The sequence below is a fragment of the Bos taurus genome, chromosome 19, assembly GCF_002263795.3.
Source record: "Bos taurus isolate L1 Dominette 01449 registration number 42190680 breed Hereford chromosome 19, ARS-UCD2.0, whole genome shotgun sequence".
In the NCBI taxonomy this organism is placed as follows: domain Eukaryota; kingdom Metazoa; phylum Chordata; class Mammalia; order Artiodactyla; family Bovidae; genus Bos; species Bos taurus.
In genome coordinates, this window is record NC_037346.1 from 13,566,249 (window position 1) to 13,580,291 (window position 14,043).

The 14,043-nt window shown below is 42.5% G+C and overlaps 1 protein-coding gene across 14 annotated transcripts in view; it reads right to left on the minus strand.

Moving 5' to 3' along the window:
* Positions 1-14,043, minus strand: part of ACACA (acetyl-CoA carboxylase alpha) — a 286,753-nt gene that overhangs the window by 126,695 nt on the left and 146,015 nt on the right. For all 14 annotated transcript variants that reach the window (XM_024979601.2, XM_005219975.5, XM_059877716.1 and 11 more), the window contains 4 exon segments: positions 5,656-5,769; positions 4,339-4,452; positions 3,214-3,303; positions 1,251-1,369 (listed from right to left, as the gene is read on the minus strand). In XM_024979601.2, coding sequence (XP_024835369.1) covers positions 1,251-1,369; positions 3,214-3,303; positions 4,339-4,452; positions 5,656-5,769 — 437 coding nt within the window.

Sequence of the window (14,043 nt, forward strand, 5' to 3'; positions counted from 1 at the left end):
TTGCCCGCTCGCTGAAGGACAGCCATTCGTTTCTGGAAAATGAGATTCTGAAATCCATGGAGGCGAAAATGTACCGAGAGATGCTTGCTAAATCAAGGATATATGCTTTTCTCTGCCAGCCATAAGGTATTTTCGAGGGAGAGGAGTGAAGGGACCTTCTGAGACAAAGAAGACAAGTACTTTTTTCTGAAGACGCTGCTGCTCGGCTGCTGACCTCTGCTGGATCAACACTGGCATTCAGTGGCCGCAAGTCTCCGTGCACACCTCTTTGTCTCTAGGAAGAGCTGCTATTGCTTTGGGTGAAGTGGCAATTCAGAACAGAACCATTTCTGTTGTCTGTAACTAAGGATCCCCAAAGACACGGTACTTTGTAATACAGACTGAAGAACCAAAGGCCATAAAGAAGAAATGGAGGGGATGCAGCTTAAGATTGGCTGTGGTTATTTATATTTCCTGTGGTATTACTGAGGAGAATGAAAATACGGAAGGGAGATGACTAGAGGTGGGTATGAAATTCCTAGGTTTTTCACTGCCTGGGAATACTTGAAAAAAAAATGAGATTATTAGAGAAAGTATTTCCATCTTAAAGCCAAAGCAATATTTTGGTATTATTGTTGGAACTGGAAACAAATTTCCATATGCACATTTTTTTTAAGGGCGTAAGAAGGTAAAATTAATGGAATTAACACGGCTTATATGAGTAATTTACTTGAATTTAAGTTTGCTTTCTGAAGTGTGATTTTTAAAAACTGAATTTCAACTGCTAAATTTACATGTGTGCTTTTGGAGAGATCATGAAACTGGTTCAGGTTCAACCCACAGCAAACATAAAGGCGAAAAAGGCATTCCACCCAAAATATTTTTACATCCTGTTGACTTAAACTGCTACAAATGTGATTTTCTGGCAAAACTCCAGAAAGTGAAATGCCAGTAAATTCTAACTTAAAAAAAGAAAGAACTATGCCTCCTCCATGACAGAACACAAGTAAAAATGAATGGACTCATCTTAACCTTGTATCTAAATTAGACCATACTGTCACTCTCCAGGTCAAAGATTAAAAAGAAAAAAAAAAAGAAATAGCTGCCAAGAGGCTCTTCTCTCACGGTTTAAATGTATTCATTGTCTGCTCTACATTTCTAGCTAAAAAAATAACCGTACAGAACGGTCACACACATTACCCCTCCCCCACCCCCAAACTCTCTGGATAGAGCTCTGGTTGGCTCCAGTGCACGCACCAGCTCAGACTCACCTATTTGGATGCGATGTGGGCAGCATGAACTGGAATTCCACCACGCAGGTGTTGTCCTTCAGCTGCCGGTGTTGTACGCTATTAAGTTCATAGGCGATATAAGCCCTTCGAACATACACCTGGTTAAAAAATAATCCTCAGTAAATACACTTGAAAAACAGAAACTCAGAGGTGGTTAGTCCCGGGAAAAGACAGTCCTGAAAAGAGATGTATGGTGCAGAAGATGGTCTCTGCTGACAGAAGTCCCAGTGCCGAACACATACATACATACTTTGCTGTAATTAATACGGCTGGAGTCTTACAACTATACCCATGACTATAAATGGAAAGGAAACCAGCCTGCCTCTGCTGGACACCTCTAGGTGTGCTGAAAGCCCTTTACACTGATCTAAACTCGAGAGAAACTTTGATCATTAGCAGAAGAGCATACAGAACCATGACTATTAATTCATTACACATGATGATGTCAACAGAAGATAAAATCAAGGACTTCTCTGATGGTCTAGAGATTAAGAATCCGCTTTCTAATGCAGGGGACACGGGTTCGATCCCTGGTCCAGGAAGATCCCACGTGCCCCCAGGGCAACAGACCCCATGTGCCACAACTACTGAGTCCACGTCCTCTGGAGCCTGCACGCTGCACCTAGAGAGATCAAGCACCACAACGAAGATCCCACGTGCCACAGTGAGGACCCGATGCAGCCAAATAAATAATTTTTTGTAAAAAGAAGATGAAAGCAAACAGGGAGAAAAATAAGAGGTGCTGATTGTGGGCCACCTGAGGCGTGAAGAGACAAAACAGAAACAACCGAGGTACAGTCTCACTCATTCACTATCTTGTATCTTTCTTCTGTTTTCCCACTGGTCCAAATCAATTTTACATTGCTCATATCGCCCAAATCCTCGGCAAAATCTGAAGGCATAATTTGACATATAATATCTCAAATACACTAACTTGACTCAAAGAAACAGCAACAGGCTGTTTCTCAGGAAAACCTGTCAGTTCAACCTCATGAACTTCACAGCCAATTTGCCGTGCACACACGATGGAACATGGAATCCTATCATCATGTGAGGTATACAAGGAGACTTTGCATTAAATAGCATAAAAGCACTGTAGAACACTTACATGTTTTCCAATTTTGGTATTTACTGAGTAGGATTCATGACAGTCTCCCCACAGAATACAAATAAAAAGTAACCCAAAGGAGCACGCAGAAGACTGTAGCGGTGTCACATCACATAAAAATCATCTAAGACACTCCTTTTCCTCACCTCCAAAACACACCTCCTTGGCAAACTTTACAGCAGTATTTGGAGCCTGCAATTTTTGTGCTTAATGAGACAGTATGCTAGAGCGGACACAGCAAAGTCTGTGAGTCAGAATGAGCTGGGTTCAAATGCAAACTCTTCCACTTACTATCCATGTGAATATAGACAAGTCACTTAACCTCTCAGTCTTACTTTCTTCTACTTCATGAAGTATTTGGAGGATTAAATGAGAAAAATAAAGCACCTAAAGCACAGTTCATTAAACTTTCCTTCTCACGCTGAAATAGTTCATAAGTTCATAAGAACTGCTTGACAATTCAGAATATGACTAGAATCCATTCTACTTGGCCCAAATCACAAAATGGTACTGTTCTGATCAGCCACATATTTTTTTCACTTACTGTGTTACAGGGCATCCTCATCTCTATGAAATGGAAGGATTCAAGTACTTGGAAAGTAGAATTGAAAAATGCTGGTAGCTGTGACTGGAACCCAGAAACTGGTGATTAGTTGAGTTGGCACACTTGAATAAAAGTAAGACCAAAGTCCAGCATTTGTCTTAGAGGAAAAAACTCTACTCTGGAGAACCAACATTAAGACCAAAGAAGGACTGATAACAATAGCCAAGCAGGCAAAAGGAGTCGGCCAGAAGCTGAGAAAAAGGTGACGTCATGTTACTATGAGAACCCACCTCCAGAGCTGCCATCCTCACGACCTGGTTGCTGTGATAGAAGAAGTTTGGTAGGACATCAAAAATCGACGTTTCGGACAAGATGAGTTTCTGGAAGGTACAAAGACAAGCTTCAACCATTACATCCATAAGAGAACAATTCCAATGGACAATATTTAGCATTAGAAGCATTAGTGAAACTTTAAGCATTTTGTCTGCAAACTTATAAACTTATCTTCTCTTTGCATGAACTTACCTTCTCTCTGCCTTGGCTTCCTCAGATACAAAATGGAGAAAATAATAATACCTATCCTCAAGGGCTGTCGTGGGTGTTAGACAGTACATGTAAAATTCTTAGACATGCATTAACAGTGCATTAATTTTAATGCTATTAAATGTTTATGGCTATTATTATCCTTTCTGACATATAGCCGAACTTAACGTTTAATATATTGTCTCAGTACAATATATGGTAAACCATAGATTTGAACTCTCTATTTCAACCATGAACCAAATAAACAAAAATATCCTTCCCCCCACTCTGTCCCCACTTCCTTAGTTTCCCCAGAAAGAAATCTAAGAGAAAGCTGGAAGATTCCCTTGGCTAGGTATGATAATATTATCATTATGTCCAAGTAGAAAAATACAAAGTCATTCCTGACAAAATGATGTTTAAAAAACAACAGTCAAGGTTCTTTGAATTAGCAGTAAAATTAGCCAATATTATTTTATACAATGGCTCTGTACAAAGCTTAACAGTAAGTATTAAAATAAAACTACATGATTATTTAAGTAGCTTTTCCCTGTTTAACCTATTTATACCTCGGATTCAAATATCAGAAATCAACCAGTACTACCACTTCATTGTGTCCTAGAACACTTTCTAGATACAAGCACAAGAGGTGAAGACCTCAACAGGACACGTCCATCAAGGCCAGCCTATGCAACTTTTAAGCTAAGCCACAATTCTAACAGCATTTTTATGGGGAGGAAAAAAAGTACAAATCGTCTTATAAAGTCAAGGGATGAAACTTTATTACACAGAAAATCATAATTGACTGAAACTGATTACTTAATTAAACTATGCTTGGGAATAAAGGGGACAGCAGTGCAGAGGGGTAGAAATGGGCTGTTTTGCATGAATACCTGCAGGTTCTCGATGCAGAACTGATGTCCATACATGTCAATGGCGGATAGGAAGATAGACTCGACTTGGTTGTGGCGAAGCTCATAGGATGGCAAATGGGAAGCAATAAGAACCTAGAGTGAGACCAAAGTGAGAGGTGTTAAGTTCCTGAGGGAGTGATTATTCTAGGCTCCCATTAGGCAGCTCTGATACAAAAGCAATAAATATAAATCTGGATGTGCAGGCATCAAAGATAAAACAGAGACCAAGTACCACAACTTGTGGGTCCTGTAACAGAAAGCCAGGGCCACCAAGTACTGTGTCTCAGCTGACTCCTGCCATGATTTGTGTGGTGAGCGATCTCCAGTGGGGGGCCGGGGAGGGAAGGGAGAGCAAACCACCACCATCAAGCTCCATCAGTGCAGCTGGTCTACCCCTGTGAAGCCGCTGGTGCTGGGGACTACATGACTAGCTGGTAATTGGGAATCAGGTCTGGCAGGGAGCAGCTGTGGGGAAGGTGGATGCTGCAGAGCTAGCCTCTTGTAACTCTAAAGGGGAAAGACAGACTAGGAAAAGCTGCTCCGACAGCCCCAGGTACTCGGTAGAGGAGAGGGCGTCAGAATGTGACACCCATGCGTGTGAGGGGCAGAGAGAAAGAAAGCAGTGTCGCAGACAAAGAGGGACATGGTGGGACCTGAATACCCTCAGCAGGTCGCTCAGAGGTTCAATAACTTTGAGTAATTCAGTGACATGGATACAATTGTAGAGAAAGCAGAAGGTCACTGAACAGCTTCAAATGCAGCTTCCTTGTCGATGCCTGCGCACTGGAACACAAAACACAAAGGCAGTGCCAAACCCTGGCTTCCCTGCTGAAGCCTTCTGGAGTGGAAATGCAGACCACAGGGTGAAAGTAACTGCACTGCTCTGGGGTTGCGCTGACCGCCAGCACCGAAGACTCATTTCATCATCTTTTGCTCTCCACACTTGATGTTTTGCTGGACACTTAGAAGTTTCACCTGCTTCTAAGCCCCCTTTGTTAAGTAAGAAATATCAAACCTATTGTCTTCCTTCAGGTTCCTTTCCTCCACCTGACTTAACAGGGAATGGTAACAGGACTTTCTGATGGGGGCGGGCTCCTATTTTAAAGAAATTTGAGGTTAATCTTTTCCATTCTCTTTAAAAAAACATACAACACATGAGAACATTTGCTCTGAAGGCAATGAGACATATGTGAGAAATTGCATGACCTTTGGAAGGTGCTGGGGAAGAGCTCATGGAACCGACTGTCCAACCTGTGAAGACCATTCCTCACTCCGGATAACCAACTCAGTCCTTACCTGGCGTGCTCGGAGCGCCACCTTCGCGTTGGTGGTCTTGCTGAGTTGAGTTAGCTCCGTGAGGATATTCAGCAGCTCATCAGTGAGGGTGGGGTCCCGGCCACACAGCTGATCCTAATTGTTAATGCGACAAAGAACATGCATATTCATGTTAAAAACAACTAAACCCAGAACTCTGCTCAATGCTATGTGGCAGCCTGGATGGGAGAGGGGTTTGGGGGAGAATGGATCCTTGTATATGTGTGGCCGAGTCCCTTCCCTGTTCACCTGAAATTATCACAACATTGTTAAATTGGCTGTTCTGCTGCTGCTAAGTCGCTTCAGCTGTGTTTGACTCTTTGCAACCCTCATGGACTACAGCCCACCAGGCTCCTCTGTCCATGGGATTCTCCAGGCAAGGATACTGTAATGGGTTGCCATTCCCTCCTCCAGGGGATCTTCTCCCTTCTCCAGGGTTCGAACCTGCGTCTCTTATGTCTCCTGTATTGGCAGGTAGGTTCTTTACCTCTAGCGCCACCGGGGAAGCCCTAAATTGGCTATACCACAGTACAAAATAAGAAGCTTAAAAAAAAAAGAACTGAGGTGGTGAGAACTTTGAATTGGGACAAGGAAATAGAAACAAAGTAAAGAGAGCTGGATTCCTAAGATGCAAACATCCTGTTACCTTTATCCTAAAGAGTGCGGAAAAGAGATTCCAGAGGAAGCTGCTGCCAAGGAGAAGCCCAAGGCCCTCGGCCAATCAGGCTCAAAATTCCTAATGCATTTCTTTATGAACCAACGCTATACTTTAAACATGCAGAAGAAGTCATCAGAGACCATTAAAAAGGGACAAGGGATCCTGGGTAAAAAAAAAAATAACAGATGATGTCTCAAAGTTTTAAGAGGTTTTAAATAATATAAGGCCAGAAAGCTGTCTTGGTCCTTCTTCCACTTTTGGAAAGAAGGAAGAATAAGGCAAAAGGAACCACTCCTGGTGGTTTTCATTTCATAAACCAAATGTCCAGCATCCCAGGAGGGCACAGAACAGAAACATAAGCACAAGTTATTCATTTAGAAACACACGCTGACAATTCTATATCCCAAATCATGTATCCTCCTGCTGTACAAAGAACCATTCCATGATACCTAAACATGGTGAATCCTTAGAGGCATTAGAGGGGAAAACCAAACTCCTACTATGTGATCCATGGTGTAATTCAGGACTGGGTCCTTAGTCTCCAAAAAATTAAAAAATTTTAAGAAAAAAAAATCTCTATCATATTTGGAGAAAACATTTCTTCTCCAGTGCAATATCAGTTTATTCCCTAAATTCACCCATTATCCATGTAATTTTCATCTAAACTGAAAAAAAACCCCTGCAGATGCAGTTTTTATAAATGCCTATCATTCTTGAAATTTACAGAGTGATCAGTAACAGTAGTTCTGAATACCACATCACATAGTTCCCTCTACTTGGAGTTTGAAATAATTGTTAGTCTTTTTTTTTAATAGTCTCTCTCATCTCACTATCAAAAAGGACATGAAAGACAGCCAGACCCTAAATGGCTTCTTGTTGCTGCCTTTTAATCTTCTTGTTGCTGCCCTTTCTCGATTACTGCCTTTTTCGTAAGGAATCTCCACTTCATCTTAAACCTTCCCCATCTCAGGGGTCCTCCTTACAGTCCTTCACCACAGCAGTACAGGTGCAAGTGTGGGGCTCTGGGGCAGACACACATTTCCCCAAGCACTGTTTCTACAGTCCCTATCACCTTCCACGTCACAGGGTAAACAGTTTTGGAGTACTCAGCGTCAGAATGCTGGAAAGACAGTCTCTCAAACATTTTAAAGCAGGAAATATTTTCTGGTTCCCCAATCCACGACCAGAGGTCTGCTCCAGAGTAGTAAACCACGTGATGGTATTTACAGTTAAGGAAGTACAAGTACTGTTTTCACCCATGCCAACAAAGGTTGTCTAGTCAAAGCTATGGTTTTTCCAGTAGTCATGCATGGATGTGAGAGTTGGACTATAAAGAAAGCTGAGCGCCAAAGAATTAATGCTTTTGAACTGTGGTGCTGGAGAAGACTCTTGAGAGTCCCTTGGACTGCAAGAAGATCCAACCAGTCCATCAAGGAGATCAGTCCTGGGTGTTCATTGGAGGGACTGATGCTGAAGCTGAAACTCCAATACTTTGGCCACCTGATATGAAGAACTGACTCATTGGAGAAGACCCTGAAGCTGGGAAAAATCTAAGGCAGGAGGAGAAAGGAACGATAGAGGATGAGATGGTTGGATGACATCACTGACTCAATGGACATGACTTTGAGTAAGCTCCAGGAGTTGGTGATGGACAGGGAAGCCTGGCGTGTTGCAGTCCGTGGGGTCACAAAGAGTGGGACACGACTGAGCAACTAAACTGAATTGATTCACTCATCTGAGTGGAAGAAGAAAGTGACTGTAAATTCCAGGCTTGGTTGAGCATATGGTCACAGACTGAAGGACCTGTTCTTCCTATCCCAGGGCACAAAAGAAACAGCAGGGAGAAAATATAATGAAGTCTCATCTTTTACTGAGAACTCAGGAGCAAAACAGAATTTCAAAGGAATATACAAAATCACCAGCAATTGAACCCCCCTGGCAGCCCAATGGTTAGGACTCCACGCTTTCATTGCTGAGGGCCCAGATTTGATTCCTGGCTTCCCTGGTGGCTCAGAGGGTAAAGCGGCTGCCCACAGTGTGGGAGACCCAGGTTCGATCCCTGGGTCAGGAAGATCCTCTGGAGAAATAAATGGCAACCCACTCCAGTATTCTTGCCTGGAAAGTCCCATGAATGGAGAAGCCTGGTAGGCTACAGTCCATGGGGTTGCAAAGAGTCTGACACGACTGAGCGACTTCACTTTCTTTTCTTTTCTGGGGAACTAGGATCCTGCAAGCTGCAGAGCAAGGCCAAGAAACAAACAAATAAAATCACCAGCAACAAGACCATAACAAAACAGAAGGAAAGAAGAGGTAACAGTGGGTAGGGAAAACAAGATAAGCTTTTCCTACCTAAATCCCCCTTTACCTAAGAAAGAGAATCCTTTCTGAGGTACTTACTCCAGTCTTCAGAACTACCCTCTGAAAGATCCCAAAACCTAAGCAATGTCCTGGGTAACAGACTCAGCTATCCACCAGGGAAGCCCACTCTGCAAAAAGCCAGGCTAAACTCTCAATACAACAAAAACAAACACAAGCCAACAATAAAAGTCAGCACAACAAAACAGAAACACCAGCCACCTCCTCAACCTATATCGGATTTGATATGGACTGGTTTCCCTCGAAAGGAAATCCAGGTTTGCCTTTCCAGATTACATTAAAATAATCGAATAAAAATGGAGTTACCAGCTTGTCTAACTACAGATCACATTCTAACTAAAGCACACACACACAAAACTACTTAAAAGTAAAGCCTTTTCATTTCTTCTTTCTAGTATGAGAGAGAGGGGGTGACAAAGTGGGTAGAGAAGCTTGCTTTCTGTAAGAAAAGTGAACTATGGAGGTTAGAAAAAAATAATAGGGAAGTAATTATTCATTCACGATCACCACTGACAATCTTCCTGGGCTCCCAGTGATAAAGTGCAGAAACCAGACCTTTCTGGAATATGAAATACCAAACACAGTATGAATAAACCACTACTTCCAATAATTTATCATGCCTTGACTCCTATATCCTCTACTTTTCTTTATGTTCATTTTATTCATTTTTGAGAGTTTGATATTGAAACTCCAACTGAAAAGCTTATTTATCTACTTAAAAAAAATTGTAATATATAGCAGAACTATATGTGACTTTGTTCTGTATATTCCAAGTCTCTTAATGTGTTATACTTTCATAATTTAAAAAGTAAAAGAGAAAAAAAAAATTTTTTAATTATCGTGACTTGAAAATTTTGCATTTGTATATTATTTTCTCCATTGTCATCACTAGAACTTAGGAAAAGATTGGCAATAGAAAATTGTCTTGTAGAGTAATCTTCTCAATCGTCTCCTGTCCTTAGCCTCAACACAGAGTTCAGGTCCTGAAAGAAATCATGAAGGATGGAAGATGATTCTGTTATCAGAACCACCCATCCTAAGATGTAAACCTCCAAGAGGAAGTTTACGGGCCTCTGGTCTAGACACAGATGTCCTTTGGGCCACCGGACAGCCCAGCATCCCCGTCTGACTCCGCGGAACATCCTGTAGCAGTTAACACTAAAGGGTGATGGTGCCAGCGTGTGTTTCCTCAACGCAGAGAGGCAGATTCATTTAACGAGCCTATCTCCTGGTTTGGGGCTTACCTGCATAAATCTGCAAGCCAGGATGAAAATTATTTAGTAATGGCTAAGGTTGATAGCACACACTTATTTCTTGTTTTCATTCTTAACCTGGGTGGTAGCTAATTGCAAGGAATAGCTCAGATTTGCAGAAATATAACAAGCATGCTTAAATGTCAAAACTTCTGCCAAAGTTATGCAGCTGACTTCCAGGAAAGCCCCATATAGCCAACTTGATCCTCACATCCTAAAATCTGAAGGCAATTCAAAATGAGAAGAATGTGATGTAATGGGTAATGTTCTCGACACATTAACTACTGTCCAGCTGGGTGAGGCACCAATCCCCAAACCAAAAATGGACTGGCAACTTCGTACGGTCACAGCTAGATGTTTCTTAAATTCTTTAATTGGAGGGAAACTGCTTTACAATGTTGCTTTGGTTTCTGCCATATAATAACATAATTCAGTCCTAATTATACATATATCTCCTCCCTCTTGAGTCTCCCTCCCCTCCTCCATGCTAACCCCTCTAGGTCATCACAGAGCACCAGGCTGGGGTCCCTGTGCCATTCAGCAACTTCTCACCAGCTCATAAAAGCTGTGGGGCAGGTTTAACAAGAAATGTTAATATCACCCTTATTCAGGAAACCTGAGTTTACTGAGAAAGGATTTTCTCCTTTATTATGTATTGGATAAAATTATTTGCAGTTATGTTGAGAGAAGGATAGAAGGGTGTTTAAACGCTCTGGGTTTCCCTGGTGGCTCAGTCAGTAGAGAATCCGCCTGCAATGCAGGAGATCTGGGTTTGATCCCTTGGTTGGGAAGATGCCTTGGAAGAGGGCATGGCAACCCACTCCAGTATTCTTACCTGGAGAATCCCTGTGGACTGAGGAGCCTGGCGGGCTGTAGTCCTTGGGGTCACCAAGAGTCAGATATGACTGAGTGATTAAGCGCAGCACAGTCTAAACAAAATCAGAGACTCCCAGGCACGCCACTACTCCTAGCAAAGCATGGGCCATAACACGTTAATGAGGACCACATCAGAAATAAGGCAAGTAGTGAGGGAAGACTACTCAGAATCAAGGTGGGTACAAGACACATACCCTTTTGTCTAGAGCTATGAAGAGGTTGATCCTTTCCATCAGCACAAAATTTGGCTAAAGAGTCCCTCAAACATCTCTGAGCAAACATTAACAATTTCCTAAGCGTTTTCCTATAAAATTAAGAAATAAGAGCTTTCAAAAAATAAACTTCCTTTGTTTTCAATGTGGCACCATGTTCCTTCACATGGAGAAAACTGGACAAAACTAGCGTTTTACTCAATATTTTGCTCTCCAGATACAGTGAAAGATTGGATGAAATCTGCTAGTGAGACTATGAGGCAAGTGATGCCACCACCTCGAAGGCAGGGTGGCTTCCTCGGAGCAGCCCACATTCTGCAACACTGATTCACAGAGGCTCAATCTTCTTGATTCCCACCCTCTAGGTTCAAAAGTCCCAGACATCACTGTCTAGTTCAGCAAAGCACACCATCGACAGTCCTACTTCTAGAAAGCAGAGATGGGAATGCTGGGCACATAACCATCAATCAGGAAGCCAAGGTAAGCAAAGAAAGGGGGAGCCAGCAGAGAATGCAAGCTGGGGGAATGGAACGCTGCCATAGCCAGGTGATAGCCATTAGAGAGAATAACCCAAACAGCTGAAATGGCTTTTACCAGCCACCCCCACTAATGCAGATGTGAGGTGGGGGACTGGACACCCCCCACCGCCCCCGGAAGAAGGCAGATCGGAGAGCAGTCCTGTCCCAGCCTTCATCCCTGCTCCCCAAGTCACTGCTAGCCGATCCTTAGCTCAGTCACAGCAATTAACTTCTTGTTTTCCAAATCTCTGGGACGAGGTCAAAATAACTGATATTTCAAAAGCAATTTAATGATATAAAAGCCTACAGATGTTTACCAAGTTTTCTTTTGTTGTTGTTTTTTTTTTAAAGACAAATGTGAAATGCCAAAAGAAAGAAAAGGAAGAATCCATCTTTCTGGTTCACATCTTCAACCTTCCTCCTCCTTCCCCCTCCCCTTCCCTCTCCCTCCTCCCAGCCCCTCCTCCCCCTCCTCCTCCTCTCCTTCCTATTCATCTAAACCAAAACACTAAACAAACGACTCTTTTCTCCAAAGAGCTCGGCCTGCTGGAAAGAAAGTTTGGGTACCATCCACGCAGGTAAGAAGTAATCAGGATGACAAGGTGGGGAAAAAAAAGAACTAGCAGCAAGCCAGAGTCCCATTGGCTTCTGCCTGTCCTGACTGGCAAAAGCAGAAAGCACAGCCTCAAACCAGCTCTCTGACAGGGCCCAACGCCTCTGCAGCACCCCCCGTGTAATTACACACTTGAGTGACTGGACTCTGAAGAAAATTGAAGGCCTGAGCTCCGAACAGCTGCCATTTTCTCTCTCCATCACACCAGCGTGATTACTTGAGAAATGAACAGCCCCGGCTCAAAGCTACTCCAGAATTCTCTGAGGAAATATGGCTCCGTGTTCCAATAATGAGATTCTTAAGGCAAGCGTTACTTACAATCACTCCGCAAAAGGAGCGAGCCGAGCCCCTATATCTTACAAATTAGAATTTAAGAAACCCAGCGACAGTCTTGGACAATCATTACTCTTCTGCTGCTCCAAGGTTTCTGGGCTTTGGTCTATTTTTAGTGCAGAAAAACTGTTAAGTCCTTAAAAAGGTAATCATAATAACATGAAAACTCACTATAATTAGCTTTCTAAAATGGCAAATTCTACCCCATTTTTAGGTCCAAACTGACAGATTCTTCCACATCCTCATCATTGCCCTTTCCTGCCAGAAAAGTCTTGGCTTTAACCAAATGAGAGTTAGCAATCCCTTTCATTAAAATTTAAGGGAAAAATCTAATTAGTCAGAGGTTTCTTCCCTCTTCCAATTGAGAGAAAGAAAACCAGCAGGTTGCCAAAGGTAATATCTTCTTTGCTGAAACCTATCACTTGGAGAAGTTGAAATATTACATTGTGCTGATATTTTTTTTTTTCCTTTCAAATGCATCTGCTGGTTTCCCCACCGTCTAGCCATTCTAGGGTAGCAAAGGTAATGAACTCTCCCTATGATTACATATTTTTTAAAGTGGCTATTTCTAAGAAATGTTATATCCTCCAGAGTTAGCCACCTAGGCAGATAACTGAGAGAGTGGCACTGTTGTTAACCAGAGATGTGAAGCAGATAGTTTCCCTTCACTCTGAACCATGCAATAAAATATAGCAGAAGATGTGTAGTTTTTTTCCCTCCAAGAAGAAAGGATGGAATTAAGGTACCAAGAATGCCAATCCCACAAAAAGGCAAGAAAGAAAACCAAAGGAGCAAAAAGGTAATACAGTCTCCCCAAAACACAAACATGTAGCAGCGAGGCAATTAATTGTTCACGGAGTACGAAATTGTTCGTGGGATGGGACTGGTGGGGGTAGGTTTTGAAGACCAGTCCTACTGTCCTGATTCCTACCTAGAATGAGCGAGAAAAACCAATGAGTGGAGAGCTTACAAATCATCTTTAAAAATCCTCAAGGCCACAGAAATTCTACCCACTGGTCAAATGTACATCAGTCCCACTCGTGTTTACTAGTCTCCCTTCTCATTGCCTCTTTCTACTAATTCTCAAATTACTGAGTTATGGGGACAAAAGCATGTATCTACTACCAATCCAATAATTGAGCTTCAGTTCAGTTCAGTTCAGTCGCTCAGTCGTGTCCGACTCTCTGCGACCCCATGAATCGCAGCACGCCAGGCTTCCCTGTCCATCACCAACTCCCGGAGTTCACTCAAACTCATGTCCATAGAGTCGGTGATGCCATCCAGCCATCTCATCCTCTGTTGTTCCCTTCTCCTCCTGCCCCCAATCCCTCCCAGTATCAGAGTCATTTCCAATGAGTCAACGCTTAAGACGTCCATATAAATAAGACAGAAAGGGATCAAAGAAGATGAGGAATAAACTTAAGTGTGTTTTGAGTCCGGAAGGAACAGTACTAGACTTCTAACAGTTACTTTTTGTTATTAAGTTTTGGATATGAGAGCCATTGCTGACATTCATAGAACAAACAAAAGT